Consider the following 24,460-nt stretch of genomic DNA (forward strand, 5'->3'; position numbering starts at 1 on the left):
CTTGAACAACACCGAATGTGAGAACAGATTTATCAAGGATAAATTATGTGAGTTTGTGTATCCAATAACGAAATATTTCCGAATGACCCAATGCTCTCTGTCAATAAAAAACACATTTGTGTTTTATCTATATTGTATCTTAAGATGTTTCTGTATTATTATATTTATTGATGTACCTTGAGTTGTTTGTTTCTTTCACTGAGTGTATACACACTGTGAGGAGTTTCATGCAATTTTTCTATGCAGCTACTATAGTATCAGAGAAATTTATATCATTTTAGTAAGTATTGTATATGTAGAATTTTAATACTGTATATTATAATGATTACTAAATAAATAAAATTTAATAGCGCGCGCACAAAAATTTTTAAAGAAATATATATGTGTATAAAGATTTTAATTACTCATTTCTAAAATAAAAAAGACTATTTGTAAAAATTTTATGCAATTGTCTCATTTACTGTTTTATGACTTTACACTTTTATTTTAATAAGAACTTCATCCCTGGTTATATGCGCATGGTGTTACTTTTCTGTTTCTCGTGAAAGACTTATCGATTTTCAACTGATTTGTAGCGCCCTCTAAAACTGGAAAGCTCGAAAAGAGGTTACCTTTTGATTAAAAATTGCTACACAACGCTATGAGAAACTAGTGAAATTGTGTAAAAATTTCGCATTCTATGTGCCAGGAAAAATATTGTTGCAGCATTATCGCTTGAAATAAGTGCAAAAGAGGAAAAATGGGAGATATAAAAGCTTTCTTTCACGAGTGGTGTGCGAAGAACGGAAAAGAACCGTTGTTCGATGTCAGAGTTACAGGTAAGTTCGTCATTTAGTAGAGACGCACTCATATTATTAACATTAATATCGAAATGCAGTGAAAAAATTTTACATATTTTACAGGACCAAGGCACAGGCAACGTTTTCTTTGCGAGTTGCAAGTGTCCGGATTTGACTACGTCGGTGCGGGAAATTCGACTAATAAGAAAGATGCGCAAGGAAATGCAGCTAGAGATTATGTAAATTATTTAGTTCGCACAGGCCATGTAAATCAAAATGACGTGCCGCAAGACACCGGGTCGCAGCATCACAATAAAATGCAAGATAATGCAACACCATTGGTCTCGACATCGGTAGCGAAACCAGTGTTCCAAGAAGGCATGGGACCAAACGAGATCGGTCAGGCATACAGGCCATACAACGAACACGGTCACAATAATTACACATACATTGACAGATTGGCAGATAGCAAGAAAGTAGAAGAAGCGGAAGATGTTGATGTTAATTCCAGTATACACGGAAACTGGACTATAGAGAACGCTAAATCGAAACTTCATCAGTTTTTACAAACCCATCATATTAATGCAGATTACAAGTATACTTCGGTTGGTCCAGATCACATAAGGTATGAAGTCTCTCAGTGGAGCTTTTTTCTAGAGCATTGCATAACGAGAATATTAGTTCATCTAAATGCTTTGTTTAAAAGCTCCATGTTGTTTCATTTAAAACTTAACAAGGCTATTTTGGAGTACATTTGTTTTTCTCATATATAAACTGGCGCAAAAGAGTGATTATCAGCTCTCTTGTGCACAGGAGATGATATCGTACACAAATTTAACCAAAACTTTTATTAAAATGATTTAATATTGGTTTTGGTGCCATCAAAGAAAAAGAAACTGTTTTCAATGTACTCCAATATGGTCATCTATGAGAACCTGAAGTGGTAAGTTTGTGTTTTTCTTTGCAGTGTTAATTGAGGGAATAAATTGAACAGGAAAGTAAAATTTAAAGAATTTAAATTTATGTTAATTTTGAATATCTTCTCTAAACAAAGTTTTTCATGTTTATTCCCTTAATTATTAATTGTGCATTGACAATACGTGACATTATTTACAATGCTTATAATAAAAAATTACATTTTACAGGAGTTTTATGGCAGAAATGACAATTTATGTCAAGCAACTGGGACGAAGTATGTTTACTTCTAATATGTGTTTTTATGTACAATAGATATAATAATGTCAGAATTTTCTAATGTTATATTATGTTCCCTTCTAGGTGTAACTGGTCGTGAAACTGGATCAAACAAACGAGTAGCTTCAAGAAGTTGCGCTTTGTCTATTGTTCGTCAATTGTATCATTTAGGTGTTCTTGAAGCTTTTAATGGTACATTAAAGAAAAATAAAACATCTGACCAGATAAAACCTTATCCTGTGAAAATTTCACCAGATCTGGACGAACAGATTAAGGATGTTTTAACAAAACTAAATATAACACCAATTAAAGTCGAAATGGTATTAGTTAATTATATTATTCAACATAATTATATAAAACATACTATTTTTATTGCATTGTATACATGTGTATTAAAGATTCAATCTAATTGTGTTTGTATTTAAAACAATATTTCTTCGGAACAGCCAGCAACAGATCAAGATAAGGAAGAGAAAGATGAGACTTCAACGACTGCTGGGGTGTCTTTGTTAACAAATCAAGTTTTGGACGACTTTATATCTTCTATGCCACAACCTGCTGGTGTGGTAAGTTGGTCGCCACCTCAGCCAAATTGGAATCCATGGACCGGATGTAATATCGACGAAGGACCATTAGCGACAATGTCTCTGGATAAATTGTCGGAAGATTTGATGGGAGAACAACGCGAGAAGTTACAGAATAACGCCAGCTTACAGGCAAGCATAAAAGAAAGATCTAATCTCCCCGTTTATTCAATGAGAAATGACATCATGAACGCCATCAACGACCATCCGATCATTATTATACGCGGAAATACGGGATGTGGCAAAACCACGCAGGTTTGTCAATTTATTCTGGATGATTACATCGCATCTGGCCAAGGAGCATATTGCAGCATAGTTGTCACTCAACCTCGAAGAATTTCCGCCGTTTCTGTAGCCGACAGAGTCGCAGCCGAGAGATGCGAGACTTTGGGACAATCGGTCGGGTATTCTGTGAGATTTGAATCTTGTTTGCCGAGACCATACGGCAGCATAATGTTTTGCACTGTGGGTGTACTCTTGAGAAAACTAGAGGGTGGCCTCAGAGGCGTATCGCACGTAATCGTCGACGAGATTCATGAACGCGATGTCAATTCGGATTTTATTCTGGTTGTGCTAAGAGACATGATTCATCTCTATCCTGATCTTAGAATTATTCTGATGTCGGCTACAATTGACACGACGCTGTTCAGTGAATATTTCAACAAATGTCCCGTCGTGAACGTTCCCGGCAGATCTTATCCCGTGCAACAATATTTTCTGGAAGATTGTATAGAGCTGACCCACTTTGTACCGCCGATAGCTTCCGGGAAACGCAAGTCTAAAGATTCGGACGAAGCACCGATGGATGGGGAGCAAGAGGAAAATTTGAACAAAGTCATCGACAATAGATATTCTATTCAGACAAAGAACGCCATGGCGCAATTGTCGGAAAGAGAGATATGCTTTGAGTTAATAGAAACTTTGCTGGTTTACATCAGCAAACAGAATATTCCGGGTGCTGTTTTGATCTTCCTTCCTGGTTGGACCTTGATATTTACCTTGATGAGACAGCTTCAGCAACATCCGGTGTTTGGCGGTTCTTCATATTGCATAATTCCGCTACATTCCTCACTTCCGAGAGAAGATCAGCGTAAAGTTTTTGATCCCGTACCGCCTAGTGTAACCAAAATCATATTGTCCACGAATATTGCCGAAACTTCGATTACGATCAACGACGTCGTCTACGTCATAGATTCCTGTAAAGCCAAAATGAAGTTTTTCACTTCTCACAACAATATGACCAATTACGCGACTGTTTGGGCTAGCAAAACGAATCTGGAACAACGGAAAGGTAGAGCGGGTCGTGTTAAGCCCGGCTTCTGTTTTCATCTGTGCTCGAAAACTCGATTTGACAAAATGGATGAACACATGACACCAGAAATGTTCAGAACGCCTTTGCACGAACTGGCATTGAGCATCAAGCTCTTAAGATTAGGCAATATTGGACAATTCTTATCGAAGGCGATCGAGCCACCGCCTATCGATGCCGTGATCGAAGCCGAAGTTATATTAAGAGGTAAGCTATCTTTTAATTTTTTTTGTTTGTGTTGAAATTTCATTTCTTTGTGTAAATTTTTTCACAGAAATGAAATGTCTGGACAAGAATGACGAATTAACGCCTCTCGGCAAGATCTTGGCACGTTTACCGATAGAACCGCGTCTAGGGAAAATGATGATCCTGGGCTGTATGTTCCGCGTAGGCGACGCTCTCTCAACAATGGCCGCGAACAGCGCTACGTTTCCAGAGGTGTATAACACGAGTCCTGACATGAGAAGGCTCAGCGCTCAACAAAAGGCGTTTGCCGGTGCGAGATACAGCGATCACGTTGCCATGTTCCATGCTTTTCAGGCCTGGGAAGAGGCGAGAGGCGGCGGTGAATATGCGGAACAGATGTTTTGCGAGTCAAAAAACTTGAACATGCCAACTTTACGGATAACGCTTGAAGCTAAGGTTGGTAACATCGCAAACGTTGCGTTGTATTTTTGTTTTTACAATTGTAGTATATTGCGATGACTGCTAATTTCTTTATATGCAGAATCAATTACAAGGGTTGCTGCAAAATGCTGGTTTTCCGGAAGAAACTCTATGTCCGGTCCCGTTGAATTATCAAGCGCCCGCCGATCCGCGTCTCGATACCATTACCGCGCTGTTATGTATGGGTCTTTATCCCAATGTCTGTTATCACATGGATAAACGAAAAGTTCTGACCACGGAATCAAAGGCGGCGTTGATTCACAAGATATCAGTAAACTGCAACATCTTTGAACAAAAGTTTCCATTCCCATTCTTCGTGTTCAACGAAAAGGTAAACTATTTTGCATCTTTGTTTTTTGTTCGTAAGCAATTATAATTCTCTTTCATATGTTATCAGCTTCGTTCGAGAGTTGTATCGTGCAAACAATTGACTATGGTATCGCCTATTCACTTGTTGCTATTCGGATCTCGAAAAGTTGACTACGTGGACGGCATGATTAGGTTGGATAATTGGATAAATTTGGACATGAATCCGCAGCACGCAGCAGCCATAGTTGCTTTACGACCTGCTCTAGAGAGTCTTGTAGTCAGGGCGTCTAAAAATCCAGAAACAATTCTAGAGTTGAGCCCTACTGAGGAAGAGGTAACCTCAACTCGGTCAAGAATAACAATGTATATTTATCTCTTTTTAGATACGTGTATGTGCATAAAATTTCTATTGTTTTTCTCTCTTAGGTGCTGAGTGTGATTAAAACATTATGTGGCATGAACGCTGGCCGTTATGAGATGGAACAAGTAACTGGCGGCAGTTTTCACCAGTCTACTCGACGCTGGGGTTCTACAAGTAGCCTTCTTGACAAGGGTCCTCGTCCGCCAAAAATGATACGAGGAAATGACAACGGTCCACCTTCTTCACCAAATATGATGCGTGGACCACCGCCACCACCACCTATGTACAACAATAATCAACGGGGTGGTTATCGGGACGGTTTCAGTGGGTCGTACAATAGAAATTACAACAGACCTTGGCAAGGCGGTCGTGGAGGAAACTGGAATAACAGTGGATATCGCAGAAATTACTAAATGTTTCACAAATAATACATATATTTATATACATATATACATGTTGTTACTCTATAATTTTTCTTTTAAAAAAACTTTATTCAATCTTAACACAGCAAACACGCAATATTTATGATTTATCAATATATTGATGCTTATCACTGTTCTTATTATTCGAAACAACATTAAGTTTATGTATTTGTATTTATAGATAGATGTGAGAAGTTTTTATCTTATTCATATACAAAAGATGCACATATTATGAATATTACTTGGTTATAGTGTACAACAATATGTGACGTAGTTCGTGATATTATTCAAGTAAATTTAAGTAATAATATATGTGTAAAATTGTATGCACATTTGTAGAACAAGTTTTGGATAATATTAAACAGAGACAAAAAAAATTGTTGCCTTTTTTTTTTATCAGGGTGAAAATTGTTGCAATAAAACGCACCGTGGTTTTAACCGATATATCTAAAGTGCGCGAATCAGGATTATAGTTACGTTCAATGATAACGCGCTATCATCCGCAAAGCGCCGACAGCATGCGTCGTGTGACGTCACGGCCACCTAACGGAAATGAACCGAGAGCAAGCGAGGAACAACATAATCGCGAAAAACGGAGATGTCGTGGATCTATTTCCGAACACGTTGTCCCGGGCGAAGAAGACAGCAGATCAGTGGAAAATGGCGAGTGTGATGGTTGTGCGAGGGTGATCGTGTTACCGATTGACAACTGTGTTCCATACATCAGGTGTTAAGAGAGAGAGAGAAAAACACATTTTATTTGATGTGTCACGGTGAATGCGCGACTGTCACGCTCGCTGCTGCTCGCAAAGGACCAAAAAAAGCAATTTCGCGCAACGGTGGTTAACAGTGGTTGCAAAACGCGCTGATCGTGACCCACGGTCGATTATCGGCGATCGCGCGTGACACGGGGTGATACCACGGTGAATCCTTGTCAACTAATCCACGATAAGTGTCCGTTGCACATAATACGATGAGACGTGTCGTCGAGTTGTGTTCGCTGACTTTTTCGCGCGCGAACGTATTCCGCGTCTCTCAACGTCATTCTTGAATGATCTGCTCGAGGTTACAAGTAGTAATGCGTTTGACGTTTGACCAGCGGACGAACGTTGATCGAGGTGGCTCACAATCAAGTCGCGTTCCGCAAGTCTGGCAAATGGACGGTGCTCCGATTGACACGATAGTCGAATTGTCGGTTCAGAGATGCGCGCTCCACGGTTCTCTTTAACGTTGATGTTTCACGCGTTAGGATCCGCTTTTAACTGGCTGTGAAAAGTGCAACGTAAATACACACAATCAATCCAAAGAGTATGCATTTTCTTATTTCTGTTACATTCTTTTAGCTTTTTAAGTATCGTACAATATTTCTTAGGATTTTATCAGGCAGTAAAATTCATTATTATTTTGAAGAATATATTTAAATTATTTAATGTTGTGTGTGTTGAAAAGTGTCAGAGAAGTAGACTTCTGTGCAAGTGAAATATGTTATTAATGATTCTATCTTTCTTGAAGCTGAGCCAATAAACAATGACATTGCTTCTTTTTTTTTTTTTTTAAATACATTGTTGCAATATTAATCTTCTTTGTGTTATTTTTGTAGGTAAATAAATATTCTTATCTAAACGCACCTGGTCAAAATGGATCAAGAAACGGTGTATGGTACGCACGAGGATAGTCATGTTGTCATGTCAGAGAAGGTACAGTCTCTGGCAGGCAGCATCTATCAAGAATTTGAGAAAATGATAGCAAGATATGACGAGGATGTAGTGAAAGACTTAATGCCGCTACTAGTCAATGTGTTAGAATGTTTGGATATATCTTATACCGAAAATCAAGAACGTGAAGTTGAATTAGAATTATTAAGAGAAGATAACGAGCAGCTTGTTACACAGTACGAAAGAGAAAAGCAATTGAGAAAAGCTTCAGATCAGGTAATTATTCTTTTTTTTTTTTTTTTTTTTTTTCAAGTATTTCTTATGCTCTGCTTCAAATGATGCAATATTTTATATTCGTTATATAAATACGTTTATATTAGAAACTTCTTGAACTGGAAGATGTTTCGGAAGATGAGAGAAAGGAGCTTCTATCAAAAATTGATAGCTTGGAATCCATTGTAAGAATGTTGGAGCTGAAGACTAAAAACTCACACGATCACGGTACAAATGCCATTGGCGCTTCCAGTCTACCAATTCACAGTTCTTCTCTTCACAGTAGAGTAGAAGATTTTAGTTCTTTGTTTTATGTTTTTTTGTGCACACATTAGGTTTGGTTTTTTTCCCCTGAACTGGCTGCACTAGTTCACAGTCTATCTTTTTCTTTCTAATATGGATAAAAAAAGATAGACTGTAAACTAGTGCAGCTAATTCAGGGAAAAAAAAACAAACCTATTCACACATGTGTATTTTCCATACATTCTGATCGTAGTTGTGTGAAAATGCAGAATTTAGTATATTATCAATTTTGTCTATATATTACTTGCTCACCATTGCTCTCTCATATCAGTTTGTATATATTTATTTTCAGTGTTATTTTTGTGTTGTAATTTATGTCTCATGCTTTTTGATAAAGGCATTTCTTTTTATGCTTCGATGATAAATGTTTACTGTACAAAGCAAATGTCTTTGTTCAAGTTGAAGTTGTTTCTTGCTTATATACATTAGTAGTTATTAATAAGTGTGTATCCATTGAGCACAATCAGATATGCTTTGCTTTTAAATGATACCTTTTTAGTTGGTCGATTGGAAGAGAAAGAAGCTGAATTGAAACGCGAGTATTCTCGACTGCATGACAGATACACGGAGTTATTCAAGACACATGTCGACTATATGGAAAGGACTAAAATGTTGGTCGGCAGCACGGAAAGATTGGAGAGTGTTTCTGCTAGTCGCGCGCCGTCGCGATTACCTTCTCTTGGACTTGCTCATATGTCGCGTAGTTCCGGACCGTTGAGCTACGGCTTCCAAAGCCTGGAAGCTAGCATAAATGCCGATGATGTTCACGAAGATATTGTACCAAATGCCGCTAATTTAAGAACCGAGATGTTGGATAGCAGCAGCGAGGCCGCTATCGAAACATCCGACAAGAGTCAACTGACTGATCAACCGTTACAAGAAAATAAGACTACAGCTATATCTAGACGTACGTTGTATCTAATGATATCTTGTAATAAATTTTTTTATCGTATTTTTTTACCTTTTTCTGGTGAAAATTTTTATTTTACTGCACAGACGAAAGTCCAGAAACAGAAGTACCGCCAACTTTAATAACACCAACTACTCCGACTGCATATACAGAGAAGTTAGCTACTACACCAAGCGGTAGAAGTAGAACTGAACGGGAACAACGAAGCGGGAATACGTTGTATCAAGAGTTAAGTTTTCAGGACGCTGACGCTTTAGGTGAAATGGACGAGGGTGCAGATATTACCGGTATTATTTTGTTTGTATTGATTTCAAGTTTGTTTTTTTTCTCTTTTTTGGCAAAAAAACTAAACCGATATAATGTTGAAATTTTAGGAAGTTTAGTACATCCCGGAGAATATGCATCATCAGGTATATTCAATATATCAATTTGCAATTTTTTTTGCGAGATATATACATGTATGTATTACATCTTTTGAATTAACTTTTTTAACATATGTTTGTATTTTATTGTTCGCCTCCGTGTCTTACGCTGGCTCGTGTCGTACTTTCAACACGCGATTGCATGACTAACTCGTTGCAGTCAATGACAACTTCTTCGGTAAGATAGACATTACTAATAATATTTTTTCATGTAATATAATGTACTCAATGTAAAAAATACATCTTTTTTAAGAATTACTATCATGTTAAGATCAGATTACAAGAGTCATTTTCACCACCATGCTTTCCGTATAATAATAATAATTATAAATGATATATGTATACAATTTTCCAAACCTATTATCTATTATCTAAATAGTCTATTCTTATTTATTTATAAAGTTATTGTATTATATTGTTACATAACTTATTTATCTTTCCAGGAATGGGAAAGGAAGTAGAAAATCTTATTATGGAGAACAATGAATTATTGGCAACAAAGTAAGTTTTTCATTGTTTATACAGCAATATACATCCTTATTGTATATGTTAGTAGTTTAATGTTGGATATATTTTCTTTGTAGAAATGCTCTTAACGTTGTCAAAGACGATTTAATTGTTAAAGTGGATGAATTGACCAGGTAAACAACTCTCGAAGCCTTTTTGTTGACAAAAATAAAATCGTAAATGTAAAAGTTTTTAGATATTAAACAAAAATTGTGATATTTCAGTGAGCAAGAAATATTGCGTGAAGAAATTCGAAGTTTGCAGCAGGCACGAGATCGATTGCGACAACGAGTCGCTGCTCTTGAAGAAGAACTGAAAAAAGTTAAAGAGGAAGCAGAAGCGGCAGCGAAAGCGACAAAGAGCGATGACGAAGAAGATGTACCTCTGTCTCAGAGAAAGCGATTCACCCGAGTTGAGATGGCGAGAGTTCTCATGGAACGTAATCAATATAAGGAACGTTTTATGGAACTTCAAGAAGCTGTCAGATGGACCGAGATGATAAGAGCCAGTAAGACCGATCCTTCCAGCATCTCAGGCGGAAAAGGTTCTGTGTGGAAGTTGTACGTATCGATCGGTTTTTGTTGTACCAAACCAAGAAATTTTATAAAAAAAAAAGAGAATAATTAAAAAAGAAGATTAGTAATTCTGTTGTTCTTTTTTTCTTTCAGTTTTAGCAATCTCTTCACAGGTCCGGCCGATCGAGGGACGCTAGTGCGTTCCGCGCACACGTTACCGCATGTGCGGTACAGCGCACCGGCGAATCAGGTCGTACCGGCGCCACCCCTGGATGCCATGCGTAGACGTACGTTAAAAAGTCGCCAAGACTTTCTCGACCAAGGAGACACCATGTGAGAAATCAATCAAATTTTACTACATGCACGTAGATATACATATAAAGGTCGATCTGACACATCAAGAGATCTGCCTAATTTTATTCTGTTAAACTTTTGTTTTTTTTCTTGTTTTTTAATTAATTTATGCTTTCTTTCTTTTGATCATCTCATTCACGTCAGTAATTGGATCTTGACAACGTGAGTCTAAAACGTATTATAAAAACATTAAAAAAATCTCTAATAATAGGATTTGACGAATCTGCGTTCTCATTTTGTCTCGACAATAATTCTCGCGAGTAGACAATTTTTATTAAAATTTTAATAAATTGTATTTTATTGAAATTGTAATAATAAATGTGTAAAAATATTTTTTGCAATGAACAGAAAATTGGGGCAGAATCATTTAAAAAAACATTCAGTATAACTGTCTGAATTGCTCATCTTTGCAGATTAGAATCTTCTTTGGTCAATTGGGATCCGTAATCTTTTGTCACAATTCACGGTATTAGTTTCAATTGCACTAAAGAGACGTGAGTCTTTGCTAAATAATTTTTTTCCTATTAACGGACGAATTTGTGCGCATTAATGCAGTACATGTGTTAATCATTTTTGCTTTATTTTGTAATTTATATCCAGTTTTAACAATAGTTTAAAATAAAACTTTTACACAATTTAATTACGTTATCTCCGCATTTTCATGTGAAATATTTGTTGTTGCGACATCAATTAATCATTCTTTCTTTTTCTTATTCGATTTTTATACAAAGAACTGTATTTATCTTTATTTCTTTCACAAAAGTCATTAAATTTTATCAGACTATAGCATGGCTTGTATTACGATAACACATACATCGTTCACGAAAGTGCAACACATCATGCCAAGAGTTGCGCTTCAATTATGTTATTAGGTAGATTATCAATCATTTAAATAGATAATCAATTTTTCAAGAATGTTCGAAACAAAGACAGAATTTTGTAAATACGAATTTGTACAACTTTTGGAAAAATAATAATATGCGATCATTATTGATCAAAAGAAATAAATGACGTTTTGATTATGTTATGAAAAAAGAGAATGGCCTTTACTTCACACTTGTTACTTGTGCTTTTGGCCTTTTGTTATTCGGATTTCGTCCTTGCCTATCCCCTCGTGGCGTGGTCAAGAGATACCTGGTTTTTCTGGCTTCGGGTGGGGTGCTTATTGGTCAGCAGGTAAATCTGTTCTCTCTTCCCTCTTCTACCCCTTTCTGCTTCTCAACATCAGACTTTAAGAGAAGTGCGATAGTAGATGTATCTGTAAATGACATAAATGCGTTAACAAATTCGCAAGAACGAGATTATTGATTGCTGGCTGTGAATATCAGAGAAGATGGAATCAAATGGTTCGAGGATGTATTGGTGAAATGGATGGTCGGACGAACAGTCGACATTTACATACTAACTCGGAAAAGTTACAACATAATCTCTCCTCTCGCTCGAAGCTTTCGGAAAAATATGCGATAATTAATGTGTTGTATCGTCTTTACAGATCGTCCGAAAAGCTCGTAGCAAGACGTGCGAACGAACGAAGAGAACAGTATCGTCAAGTGCGAGCGCATGTAAAGAAGGAGGATGGTCGCCTGCAGGCTTACGGATGGAGTTTACCGGGGAAACCGAGTGCTCCTGTCAGACAACCACCTGTTCCCGTTCCAGTGTATTGCCGACCCCTGCAGGAAACCGAACCGGGCATGAAAGTACGTATTGCAATTTCTTAAATTGACGAAGAGAAACTCGATAAACCAAAACGTCGTCGATTTCGTCAGATCTGGTGCGGCGCCGGTGTGAATTTGAGCGGCGGTAAGACGCGCGACGGCGGATGCATGATCGGCGGAAGTGTATTTTACGCCGCCGAAGCCCGAGAAACGAGCAACAACAAAACAGAGGCTGAAGACGCGGTCGAGCACCTTGACAAGGAACTCCAAGAGAATGAAAGCCAACGGCTTGAGGCGGAACGATGGGAGCAACAACTCAGTTCGCTCGTTTGGATCTGCACCTCGACGCAGAAAATGTCGAAGGTCACCGTGATAGACGCAAACAATCCGGCGGACATTCTGGAGGTGTTCAACGTCTGTCAAGGGCACTTGCTGTGTATTGCGAGCGTACCCGGTGCCAAAGAGAGCGATTACGCACAGTCCTCAAACGAGAACTCGATTCGTAACTTGACGAATGACAACGAGAACAATAACGGTGCTTGTGAGGATGTTACGAATGCGAATGAGAATATCGAGCAAAGTGATCAAAAAACTGCTCAGGATACTGACACAGCCGTTGACAAAAATAAGAGCGAGTCCGATGATCAGTCGGAGGACCAAGCAAATGAGAATACCGAAAAGGTTACCGAGGATCAAAACGAACCGCAGAGTTTAGAAAGTATAGATAGCGAAACCGCGAACTTGGGTAAGGTACATTTTATACGATGCAGTGCGGATGCGCATTTTTCGCGATTGAACGACAAGAGTGCTGTGAACGAGAAAGCGAAGGAGGAAGTTACCGAAGATACACCCATCGAAAAGATGTCGTCAGTGCAACCGACCATGTGGCTCGGAGCTCAAAATGGTGCAGTTTACGTTCATTCGGCCGTCGCTAAGTGGTCAGTGTGCCTGCATTCAGTAAAACTGAGGGATGCGGCGCTAGCTATTGTGTACGTAGACTAGAATTTCTTTCTAATCTAGATTCTTACTTGTAAGTCAAAAGCTTTTTTTTTTTTTTTTTTTTTTATCAGACATGTCCAAGGTCGAGTGTTGGTTGCTCTGGCGGATGGGACAGTGACAATATTTCGCCGAGGTGCGGACGGACAGTGGGATCTGTCCCAATATCACGTCATTACGCTCGGTAGTCCTCAGCATTCCATCAGATGTATGGCCGCGGTCAGCGGGAAGACTGTGTGGTGTGGATATAGAAACAAAATCCACGTGATTGATCCCATTTCAATGACGCGTGAGGTATAAACTTGAAATAAATTATATATCCACAAAAGAAACTGAGGATAAAAAAAGAAATCGAATAAATCGGTAACAAAAATAAAATGTTTTACAGTGCACAGTGGATGCACATCCTCGCCGGGAGTCTCAAGTACGACAATTAGCGTGGTTGGGTGACGGTGTGTGGGTCAGCATCAGGCTTGACTCGACGTTAAGACTCTATCACGCTCATACGTACCAACATCTTCAAGATGTCGATATAGAACCGTATGTCAGCAAAATGCTTGGCACTGGAAAACTTGGATTTTCTTTCGTGCGTATTACTGCTTTGCTCATTTCCTCGAATAGACTGTGGATCGGTACCGGTAACGGAGTGATAATCTCGGTGCCGCTATCGGAAAGTAAGTCAAAGAAACAAATTATTAGAACGTTGACACGTTTGCTAATACTGTAACGCTTGCTGCAGGTGCAGGTGGTTCAATGGCCGTGGCTAGAGTGCAGACAAACAGCAATAAAGGCGATGCACCGGGAGTCGGGGTTAGAGTCTTTGCATCAGATCGAGGTGTCACACCAGGAAGTTTCATACCATACTGCAGTATGGCTCATGCGCAGCTCAGTTTTCATGGACACAGGGATGCCGTGAAGATGTTCGTTGCTGTACCTGGTGAGTCTTGAGCAATTGTGTGATCAATTTATCTATCGTTTGTGTGAATTATTACATAAAAAATCTAATATATTGCATAGAATATTCTTCTCAAGTAATTATTAGTTTTAAATCACATTTTCATTTCCTTTACAGGTCATGGTGGGCAGAGCGCGGTAACAGACGGAACGCAGCCCGCGATGCTCGTTCTTTCGGGCGGTGAAGGTTACATCGATTTCAGAGTTGGTAAGTAAATTTTTGCAATATTCGTCGAGGTATATTATCTCTTGTGATTTACTTTAATAATATAGAAAAAATTTAATTTTTATTGGAAAGAATATCAAATAAAAACTTATTGTTTGAATAATCGGTATTATAATTTCAGCGGATGAAGCTGAGGACGAGAGTGATGTGGCAACACACCTAATTGTGTGGCAGATGGTCAGGTATGCCCCCAGAGAGAAGCAAGAAGTGATTCGTATATACATATATTTCAATTTTTAAAAAATCAATATTTTCTTATCTGTCTTGACAAGTATATCACGTCATTGGTGCATTAATCTTTTAAATCTTTACTAACAGAACATATATCTATATTTCCTGCTGTTGCACGGTACTTGTTCGCAACGAAGATAGAACTAACAGCATTCTTTATATTTCTTATATTCTCTACATTGAAATGACTGTAGAATAAAATTTGTACAAATTGCTTGCATATGCAGTCATATATGATTGTGGGATACCAAATTTATATACGCATATTTATATATTGCATATCTGCAGAGACATTAAGAACAAGTGCAAAAGAAGGACAGACTTCTTACACAATATACTTACAGTCATTGCGCTTCTTTTATTCTCTGGGGGTTGGGCTTCCCACCTGTCATTGTCTTGTATAGAATACCATTTTGTTTTCCTCAATGAAACATTTGTTTTTGATAACAAATAACGCGCACGAAATCGCTATTTTTTCAGGTGATGGAGAAGAAACGGAAGAAAACATAGACCGATCAAACGCTGCAGTCAATAATGCGGAAGAACACGGCGAGCAAAGTCACTTGATCGTGTGGCAAGTGCAATGTCCCTTTTCGATGCCGGTGAACGGCTAGCCTATGAACGTGTCGGACGAATCGCTGGTCTGCAGCGCGGCTTTATATGTGTCAACGGATCCTGGAATTACGAATTATCGGATTGTAGATCGCGCATCGCTGAGACCTGGGCGAGCGGTTCTCGTCGCTGCGACTAACCAATGTGCTACCTATACTTAGATATGCTTATATAAATGATCATAGCAGCGTACGTTAAGAATTCCCAAAGTAACTTATCACCGATCGTTTGCGTTAGCGGAGCGAAGACGACGAGATGTCGAGTTGTTGGTTTTTAATTCACGAACTGAATTATTTTAATATTCAGCGGAAGCGCAAACTCGGCGTGTAATAAACTTTTGCATGTGTTAAGACTAGGAATATTTTATAGACGCGACTCGAAATCTGCCAACTCTGACGCTAATTATCTTTCGCTTCTGGTTAAGTCGCGTTCCTCAAACTTATGTACGTAAAGATCGGGTTCTCTGAACAGTATATGCCGAGAGATCTTTTTTTTCTTTCGTGACGAGTGCTCTTTTTAGGAATATCATGTTTTACGAATGGGAGGAAGTTAATGTTATTCCCGCCGATCACATTGTGATAATGCTACAACTTGTACACGTGAGATAGAACAAGAATGAATTTCGAAGCTGCCGTGTAATGTTTGCCACGTTTCTGCAATAAATTTATTCAATTTATTCGAATGCACTTCGCATATTGTACCTGCCGGGAGGAGGATCGCAAGAATATCTCTCCGTTATTTCTTGCTTGTACGCGGAGAATGTAATAAGGTGCGTGCAAACTCAGGCAGATATTTCTATAAGCATAATGTTAATATTAATTTTCTGTCGGAGAGTATATTATTTTCCTGACTTAAAAAAACAAAAAACAAAAAAAAACAAATAGATTTTATCCGCGTGCATCGTATATCGAGCTAATTATTAATATAACATAATAAACTTAATATATATATATATATATATATATATATTATATATTAAATTATACATAATATACATATAGACTCTCTCCTCTCTCCTTTTCTCTTTTTGAAATAAGAATTGTTAGATCATGCTTGGTGAAATACATTGCGGATTTCCACACGAGTAGTAGAAGCGCCACACTGCGATGTAAATAATGTGTTTGTATAGATTGTAGAATTTTACTCGGTTATTTAAAAATGTCCTTTCGAAATCGTTTCACAGCAAGACCCGTTCATTCGTTCTCGCAACTTTACAAACTTCGTTCTACCAAAGAAATAAACCGACCGATCGATCTGCTGAGATCGTGCTGTATTATATTATTTAACAACGAGAATTTATGCCTCGAAGAAAAGAGTGCTTGAAAAAATAAGAGGTATGACACGCACCAAATTAATAATTTTATAAAATTCCTATATCGCGGCGAAAAATCCATTAATTTAGAAACGTATAAAAAAAAAAGCTACGCATTATCGTGCGAGCTGGCTTTTACTGTCGAGCTCGGAATTGTACCTGGCTCAGGTGACGTTGTAACGGCATTAATAAATAAAGTTGCAGAACTAAAGTCTCTTTGTACATATCACGTCGAAATTCCTTTTTAGAGCGATTCTCTTTCTTTCTTTCTCGCACACGACTGTAAAAACTTTTAACTAATCACAGTTTCGGTGCAACTTAGTGCTGCCCCAGTGCAAAAAAGAACAAGATCTTTTGATTCAACCTACGACCATCAATCCGAAAACCTGTTTAAGAATTCATTGTCTGGGAATAAAAACATATAATTAGTAATTAACACAAGATTATAAATGGCGGTATTTCTTCTATGTATAGTTTTAGTTCATAGGAGCGCAAGATTTTTATTCTTACTAACTTCATACTAATTTCAGGTAACATGTGGTGCACTGATTAATCGATACATATTTCCTTAAAACTATTTTCAAACCGCAACGATTTTCGCAAGAGACGTGAAGTTCGCAACGAGTTTCGCAAGAGACGTGAAGTTCTATTTGTGAACTATCAAGATGCTCGTTCAGCGGATGCACTCGAATTTTCGCGGATTTGGTTAACTTTACTGATTTTCATGTGCTTGAAACGATGTTCCTGATTATACAGAGAAGTCCCAAAGGTGAGCCATATTTTATATATTTTAATACCTCTTGTATGTACTTGTAAATATTTATATAATGTTTTTGTACGTGTGCTTGATAGGATACAAATAAAGAAGCAATATTTAAATTGTTTTTTTCTTTTTTTGTCAATTGTCACTGATCTAATTTCGTCTAAACTTTAGAGATCTAAGTAATTACTGTGGATCGAGAATGTCAAAAGTGTGTTTGAAACTGGCGTGTCTCTTTCACACGAGACCGCCTTTTCGTCGACGTGAAGTCGCCGCGTATCCCTCCCCATCGTTTTTCTTTAGACGCGATAAAAGCCCGCTGTCATTGCCGGCAGCCAGTTACAACTTGTTGTTACGTCGCTACGAAGCGTCGACACACGCGTACGCAATAGACAATCGTCGCAGCACCGCGTTAACTCCTCCCGGAGCGTTTTCGATTAGACACTACAACCGCACGAGAAAACCTACCGACAAGATGTCTTGCCCGGTTAGAGATCCGGCGTCGGAGCAGCTCAACGATTACAGGAAGAAAGTCAAGGTAACATCGTGGCTTTTGGATTTTACGCCTGTGATTATGACACGCAATGACGCAGTGGTGCTCAACTTCTGTACACGCACAAAAGATCATTATCTCCTGAAAAGAGATATCATATTCCTTCTGTTATGAAATTGCATAATACTTATAGGATTGTCCGGGATAGATAGTCCAAATGTCCGAGATTAGCCAGGACAGTCCGCGATTTTAAAAAATAAGTGATTATAAAAGTTGAAGTATAAATTATTAATTTATAGAAGCAAAACAATATATAACTTATAAATCGTATGGTTTCTCAATATTGAAATTAACTTTTCATAAAACATTTGGGATTATCTTTTCTAAAATATAGTAATCCTAATAATACTTGGATAGATTCGCATGTAACGATAGCGGAAAATTCGAGAGATAGATCTATCGCAGATAGATTGCTATTATTATAAGCTCCGATTTGAGCACAGTTAACGAGTTGATTCAATTTATGTTAATATGTAATATTTTCTGCGAGAAAAAGAACACTTTTTTTTTTTTTTTTTTTTGACTAAAGTAAATATGTGAAAATATATTTTACAATCTTGCTGTTATATGTATACAACCGACTTGAGTAGCGTGCTATTAACACATAAAAGTAGAAAAAAGTAGGACAATTGGAAACGCACACGATAATCGATCTACTGTATATGTCTTTATCTCATATCATACAATAGAAAGGTTGTATTCGTCAGGATTATTAGTAGATGTAGCACAGTATTTTTTTATATTTTAATAAAAAGTTGCGATGTGTGTACGATGTAAAGAGTTTCACAATGCAAATTAACGATAATCATTTATCATTGCAGCAGTACTAAATAAAAAGATACAGATTTACCGATAACGCGAACGGAGTTCAAAGTACGTTGTGAAAGATATTTGTCACTTAGAACGCACTTTCTAATATGTACACAATAATGTTATACAAATTTTTCAAGATAAGCAAGATATTAACTTCATTTTAACGAAGTACTTAATTATTTTATGTTGTATTTATATTTTGTATATTTTTATATTATATTTCTCACAGTAATGATTTTATATATATTCTTTGATCGTTGAAATATTGTTTTAGATAAAAGCGATAATGCTCACCTTTTTTATGTACTTTGAGATCCAAAAAATAACGCAGCGCTACGTGTACGGCGTGATAAGAACATATTTGCTATGGAAATGCATGCAATTTATTTACATAAAAGGAATATTTAAATGTTATTTTTAGAGATATTTCTACCCATGCTAGAAAAAGACAAGCACGTTAGTCAGTATGCATAAGTCAGTATGCTGGTAATCGAAATGTGTTAAGAAAGATGCAATAATTAAAAATAAATTATACTCATAAAAAAGTTTTTTTTGCACAAATCAGCGTCTTAAGATGAACTTAGGACGATCTTGAATATACAACTCAAACTATGAGTAATATAAATGTCAGTCTGTTTACACAAAGCGCGCTTACAAATATAATTATCACAGCATATCGGAACTTTAGACTTCTCAGCCCACAATTATTATCTTGATTTCTTTAATTGTTTTGGATAAGAAGATGATCTTATCACCTTCGTAAAAATGATAATCGATAGAAAAGCGATTGTCGCGTCAATAAAGTTTTTGCAGCGATTTATTTTGCAGAATAAATAACGTGTTTCGATATCTTAATGTTGAAAATAACTAAAGCCGCGTCACTGTGGCGTGACAAGTTAAAATATTGCCTCGAAGATCGATAATTTCACACTTTCATTTTTAATCGCATTTATCTGATTAAATCAATATAACGATTGATTACATTCTCAAATTGCTCATCTTGCGATTTATCCATAAACTAGTATTAAGCTTTCTGGTATGTAAATTATATACGCGCGAGTAAAATATAATTCGCGCGTATGTACGCACAAAATATTTTTAAATGCCGGTGCACTCGAAATACAGTACATATATCTGGTACTTTCTCTGTTAACTTTTAAGCAGTTCGCGATGAGAAACTAGCGTTTTCTAATTTAGAGAAAAAATATACCACACAAAGTCGCTTGTGACACAACTGGCTTTTCAGATGCAAACGATAATTGCAGTAACAAGATGTCGAAGTGGGCCGACGTTCTTGATGGATAGATAGGATTTCGTAAGACTCATTTACAGGTCCTTGCGCACCTACCTATCGGCGAGCAAGATTACTTTTATCATGTTACACGAGTTTATCGCGATTTTTATCGTTATAAAAAGCGTGCTTGCTGTTTTAGTTAGTTTATTAGCGAAATGAGTAGTGACAAGGCGTGTTCCGCCCGTCGTGGTTTCTCCTTTGCGTTTTGGAAAAAAAAGAAACCTAAGGGAAAACCACCTAATGACAAATCTAAGGAAAAAGAATTTAAAAAAGAACCTGATGAAGGCTCAAAGGAAGAACTGTCCAGGAGAATATCCAATTGTGTAAACAATTACATATATATATATATATATCTGTGTTTTTATCAATGTAGAATCTTATTACATTATCTGTTATTAGTCGCGCAATCTCCAATCCTATATTTGCAATTGACTTTTTGCAGGAGGCACCTGTATTGTTGACCGCAAATGGAGCACCCATTGCGGAGAAGAAGGCTACTCTGACAGCCGGTCCTCGTGGGCCTGTTTTACTGCAGGACTTCGTTTACTTGGATGAAATGTCGCATTTCAACAGAGAGAGAATTCCGGAACGAGTCGTGCATGCCAAGGGAGCCGGTACATGTTTCTCTTCCGTTTTATAACGTTCGCGAAGTAAAAGTTTCGGGAAGACCTTGTAAAAGATCTTCGATTCTTTTTCATGTCAAATGCGAGACTGTCCTACTTCATATCCCGCTCGCTTTTGATGCACTTTTTCCTTCTTTACAAAGTCTATTGAAAAAAAATGTCTATCTCATGTGAGAACATTTCAGAGACTTACAAGCAATTCACTATTGTATATATGTGCGATTTTTATTTTTTTCTCTCCAATTGATTTAATCGATTTTAATTTGCTAACTTTTTGTAATATGTTTAGGCGCGTTTGGCTACTTCGAAGTTACGCACGACATCTCCAAGTATTGTAAAGCTAAGGTGTTTTCCAACATCGGAAAGAGAACGCCCATTGCTGTAAGATTCTCCACTGTTGGTGGCGAGAGCGGTTCTGCTGATACAGTCAGGTAATAATAAAACATAAAGAAAACGCTAATATTGCAATGAGTATTACTCAAACTGACTTTGTCGAAACGCAGATTAATTTAATAAATATGTTTATATGGACAAATTGAGCGTCTAATATACTAAAGTTAGACGATGTGTGCTAAGATTAAGAAAATAACACGCGCGTTAGAAATTCATTGTGAGTGTATTAGTAAATGATGTAATGTGTTAATTAACCGCATGTACTGATTATTCGTGAAGATTGAATCAAACATCCGTAAGAAGTTTCCAGTTTAATCTTTCACTTTGTTCTTCGTCCTTCACGAAAAATTATATGTTTCATCGAAATTAATATGATGCGATCAATTTTGTGTAAATATTTGCAAGTTTTTTTTATCATCAACTGAAGCACACACATACATATGCGCTTGAATCACGTTTCTACGCCTCTTTAGTTACGTGAGTGAAGCAAATGTACATACGTAACACTCAAGTGTTCTACGCGGTAGAATGATTTTCCACTATCGCAACATGCTGCAATAGGAAATATGATTCACAATAATTGGCTTTCATTTTTTTGAATACCACATTGCTTAGTTCATACAGTTAATTTCAACAGGCAAAATATATACGCACAATAAAGATAACACATAAAGTTTCTCACATGTATGCGTTTTCCAATTATCGTTACAATATAAATTCTATTTTAGAGATCCTCGTGGATTTGCCGTGAAGTTTTACACTGAGGAAGGTATTTGGGATCTCGTCGGCAACAATACGCCGATCTTCTTCATCAAGGATCCGCTTTTCTTCCCAAGTTTTATACATACGCAAAAGAGAAATCCCGCGACGCACTTAAAGGTTCGTTCAAACGTAACCCGTTTGTAAATAACGACTTGTTTCTAACAATCAAGTTACATCATACATTGCGATGTAAATAGACGATGTCAAGATGAAATACACTTTCAGGATGCTGACATGTTCTGGGACTTTATCTCCCTCAGACCAGAATCAACGCATCAAGTCATGTTCCTCTTCGGCGATCGTGGCATTCCCGACGGATATCGCCATATGAACGGCTACGGTTCTCACACGTTTAAGCTGGTTAACAGCAAAAACGAGATGGTCTACTGCAAATTCCACTACAAGGTTTTCTTATTTTAAGTTAAAACAAACATAGCACTTTTTAAAAATATTTATATTTTTATGTAAATCTTATACGCAATTTACATTTATATATTTATATAAAATTTGTTATGAATAAATTTAACGATAATATATAATATACACAGACTAATCAAGGAATCAAGAATCTCCTCGCGGAGAAAGCAGCTGAGATCAGTGCTTCTGATGCCGATTACTCGATCAGGGACCTTTACAACGCCATCGCCAAGGGCCAGTATCCATCCTGGACGCTGTACATTCAAGTGATGACTGCTGAACAAGCCAAGACCTTCAAGTGGAATCCGTTTGACTTGACAAAGGTAAATCTTAATTCAATTGATATATTCTACAATGAGTGAGTACGTATACAGTGCAGTTTTCGAAAACTAAGTATAAATTGTTTATAGATATGGTCGCACAGTGAGTATCCGCTGATACCAGTAGGCAAATTAGTGCTGGATCGCAATCCTGAGAACTATTTTGCCGACGTGGAGCAAATAGCTTTCGATCCGGCGCATATGGTACCCGGTATCGAGCCGAGTCCTGATAAAATGTTGCAGGGTCGACTTTTCGCTTATGGCGACACTCACCGACATCGTCTGGGTCCGAATCATCTTCAATTGCCGGTGAATTGCCCGTACAAGGTGAGTAGCGCTGTTTGTAATGTTTTAATATCGTACTTATAAGATTATATATACCTATCATTACATTAGAATAGAAAAAGAAAACCATTTGGTTGAAATAGCAGTTTTTTTTTTTTTTTTTTTTTTTTTTTTTTTTTTTTTTTTTTTTTTTTTATCTTTTAGGCAATATCCGCAATGCACTATCAACGGGACGGTAACATGGCGATATACAATCACGGTGGAGCGCCAAATTATTTCCCGAACAGTTTTTCCGGCCCACAAGAGTGTCCGGCGGCTCGTTCTCCGCTGTTCCAGGTGACGGGGGACGTAGTAGACCGTTACGATCCCGTAGATGAAGACGACTTCGGCCAGGTCACCATCTTCTGGAAGAAGACTCTCGACGAGCCTGCCAGAGAGAGATTGGTGCAAAACATGGTCGCGAGTCTGCACAACGCCTCTACGTTTATCGTCGAGCGAGCTGTGCGAAACTTCGCTCGTGTGGACGTCGATCTCGCTCAGAGATTGACGGACGGCTTGCGCAAGAGCGGAATTCAAATCAATGCCCTCGGAAAATCGGCTAATCTTTGAAAAGAATGTATTCGTTTTTTGTAACAATGTATCTTACTTTGAACTAATTGAACGCGTTTGTCAAATTGTCTTATGGAAAACATTTCTTTTCTCGCAATAAATTTAAATATATCGTTCTAAAAGTTTAAGATAACACTAACATGTGTAATATATATAATTTTATGAGGTGTTGGTGTGATAAATTATCGATGTCTTCAAGATAACTTCTATAAAGAAAAAAATTGAAAAAAAAAAGTGTATATATATATACATATATTAATATTGCCTAACTTTTATGAAAACACAGATACAACGATTATTGATGTTGACTTGGTATACAACTATTTTTTAGAATTTGTGCTACTTCTTTTGTTTTGAAAGAAATACGTTTATGTATGTGTGGAAGACTTATATAAATAAAAACGTTTAAATCACATCATGTCGACAAATATATCGCATCCCAATGAGTTTCTTGTTTTTTTTGTTTTTTTTGTTTTTTTAACGAAAAGATGAAAAGAAGTGCCGATTTTACCTTCGCGCGATTCAAGGTAGATCAGCGATGAGTCATTCTACCAAGTAGGGTAACTTGTGTGCGACAAAGAGTTATTTCGACCACACTTAAGACTTGCATTCAATACCACGTCGTTCTTATTCGTAATATTCTCGTCAAAAGGTTTGCAAAATCCGCAAAAGGTACGTTATTGTTATTGCAAACTTTTGTCTTTTTTTTTTTTACATTTGATAATTATAATAATAAACATAACGTCTTGACCTTTTTGTGGCTCCTAACTGTCCATACATAACGGCTAACACGTATAACTAATAACTAATCTGTTGCACATCGTGAAAATAGTTGCTTTTCACGCTTTTCATACTTGAAGCAACTCTCTAATTAATCAAACATTGCGCATTTTTCGGGAATGATACACTGTCTTACCTGTCTTATATACATCATGATTACTACCAGAAAAATGCTTGAGAGCGGCCAATCTGAATTAGCTTATATTTCTATTTTGTGGTTTAAATCTTTGCTAAATCGGAATATTTTTAGCAAAGACTTGAACCACTTTCGAAAATTCTAAACCTCTGTAAACCTCTTGTCA

The 24,460-nt window shown here is 37.2% G+C and overlaps 3 protein-coding genes across 10 annotated transcripts; all 3 read left to right on the forward strand.

Annotated features, from left to right (window-relative positions):
• Positions 1 to 567: 567 nt before the first annotated feature.
• On the forward strand, positions 568 to 5,982 carry LOC109851986 (dosage compensation regulator). Of its 2 annotated transcripts, XM_020422670.1 has the most exons (9): positions 568 to 818; positions 903 to 1,404; positions 1,925 to 1,971; positions 2,058 to 2,293; positions 2,420 to 4,073; positions 4,141 to 4,508; positions 4,594 to 4,863; positions 4,930 to 5,175; positions 5,268 to 5,982. In XM_020422670.1, exons 1-9 carry the CDS (start codon positions 740 to 742, stop codon positions 5,613 to 5,615), a joined length of 3,750 nt encoding a protein of 1,249 aa, XP_020278259.1. In that variant the 5' UTR covers positions 568 to 739; the 3' UTR covers positions 5,616 to 5,982. The 2 variants fall into 2 exon arrangements, with proteins under 2 accessions (XP_020278259.1, XP_020278260.1); XM_020422671.1 differs by lacking the exons at positions 568 to 818; positions 903 to 1,404 and adding an exon at positions 1,411 to 1,722.
• Positions 5,983 to 6,056: 74 nt separating this feature from the next.
• LOC109851985 (JNK-interacting protein 3) lies at positions 6,057 to 15,913 on the forward strand. Of its 6 annotated transcripts, XM_020422668.1 has the most exons (20): positions 6,057 to 6,932; positions 7,225 to 7,555; positions 7,660 to 7,834; positions 8,355 to 8,762; positions 8,852 to 9,052; positions 9,140 to 9,175; positions 9,348 to 9,365; positions 9,631 to 9,688; positions 9,772 to 9,828; positions 9,919 to 10,254; positions 10,363 to 10,542; positions 11,692 to 11,739; positions 12,056 to 12,260; positions 12,330 to 13,207; positions 13,289 to 13,508; positions 13,603 to 13,888; positions 13,954 to 14,151; positions 14,287 to 14,376; positions 14,516 to 14,576; positions 15,106 to 15,181. In XM_020422668.1, the coding sequence occupies exons 2-20, from the start codon at positions 7,262 to 7,264 to the stop codon at positions 15,107 to 15,109; spliced, it is 3,753 nt and encodes a 1,250-aa protein (XP_020278257.1). In that variant the 5' UTR covers positions 6,057 to 6,932; positions 7,225 to 7,261; the 3' UTR covers positions 15,110 to 15,181. The 6 variants fall into 6 exon arrangements, with proteins under 6 accessions (XP_020278257.1, XP_020278252.1, XP_020278255.1 ...); XM_020422663.1 differs by lacking the exon at positions 14,516 to 14,576 and having other exon boundaries at positions 15,106 to 15,913; XM_020422666.1 differs by lacking the exon at positions 14,516 to 14,576 and having other exon boundaries at positions 7,660 to 7,780; positions 15,106 to 15,913.
• Positions 15,914 to 17,496: 1,583 nt separating this feature from the next.
• On the forward strand, positions 17,497 to 23,791 carry LOC109851989 (catalase). Of its 2 annotated transcripts, none has more exons than XM_020422678.1 (8): positions 17,497 to 17,847; positions 20,412 to 20,583; positions 20,882 to 21,023; positions 21,714 to 21,864; positions 21,973 to 22,152; positions 22,296 to 22,487; positions 22,575 to 22,811; positions 22,974 to 23,791. In XM_020422678.1, exons 1-8 carry the CDS (start codon positions 17,512 to 17,514, stop codon positions 23,376 to 23,378), a joined length of 1,815 nt encoding a protein of 604 aa, XP_020278267.1. In that variant the 5' UTR covers positions 17,497 to 17,511; the 3' UTR covers positions 23,379 to 23,791. The 2 variants fall into 2 exon arrangements, with proteins under 2 accessions (XP_020278267.1, XP_020278268.1); XM_020422679.1 differs by lacking the exon at positions 17,497 to 17,847 and adding an exon at positions 20,110 to 20,292.
• The last annotated feature ends 669 nt before the right edge of the window (positions 23,792 to 24,460 follow it).

The sequence above is a fragment of the Pseudomyrmex gracilis genome, unplaced genomic scaffold (assembly GCF_002006095.1).
Source record: "Pseudomyrmex gracilis isolate BER0280 unplaced genomic scaffold, ASM200609v1 scaffold_23, whole genome shotgun sequence".
NCBI classification, from domain to species: domain Eukaryota; kingdom Metazoa; phylum Arthropoda; class Insecta; order Hymenoptera; family Formicidae; genus Pseudomyrmex; species Pseudomyrmex gracilis.

What these genes read in the sequence shown, in the direction of transcription:
- LOC109851985 (XM_020422663.1), top strand. Translation starts at nt 7,262, where the DNA reads ATGGATCAAGAAACGGTGTATGGTACGCACGAGGATAGTCATGTTGTC. An exon ending in AAAGGTTCTGTGTGGAAGTT is followed by an intron (nt 10,255 to 10,362) that starts GTACGTATCGAT and finishes TTTTTCTTTCAG; the next exon opens with TTTTAGCAATCTCTTCACAG. An exon ending in GATGTTCGTTGCTGTACCTG is followed by an intron (nt 14,152 to 14,286) that starts GTGAGTCTTGAG and finishes TTTCCTTTACAG; the next exon opens with GTCATGGTGGGCAGAGCGCG.
- LOC109851986 (XM_020422670.1), top strand. Translation starts at nt 740, where the DNA reads ATGGGAGATATAAAAGCTTTCTTTCACGAGTGGTGTGCGAAGAACGGA. An exon ending in AGCCGAAGTTATATTAAGAG is followed by an intron (nt 4,074 to 4,140) that starts GTAAGCTATCTT and finishes ATTTTTTCACAG; the next exon opens with AAATGAAATGTCTGGACAAG. An exon ending in TCTTCGTGTTCAACGAAAAG is followed by an intron (nt 4,864 to 4,929) that starts GTAAACTATTTT and finishes ATATGTTATCAG; the next exon opens with CTTCGTTCGAGAGTTGTATC.
- LOC109851989 (XM_020422678.1), top strand. Translation starts at nt 17,512, where the DNA reads ATGTCAAAAGTGTGTTTGAAACTGGCGTGTCTCTTTCACACGAGACCG. An exon ending in ATTACAGGAAGAAAGTCAAG is followed by an intron (nt 17,848 to 20,411) that starts GTAACATCGTGG and finishes GACTTTTTGCAG; the next exon opens with GAGGCACCTGTATTGTTGAC. An exon ending in ATCCGTTTGACTTGACAAAG is followed by an intron (nt 22,488 to 22,574) that starts GTAAATCTTAAT and finishes AATTGTTTATAG; the next exon opens with ATATGGTCGCACAGTGAGTA.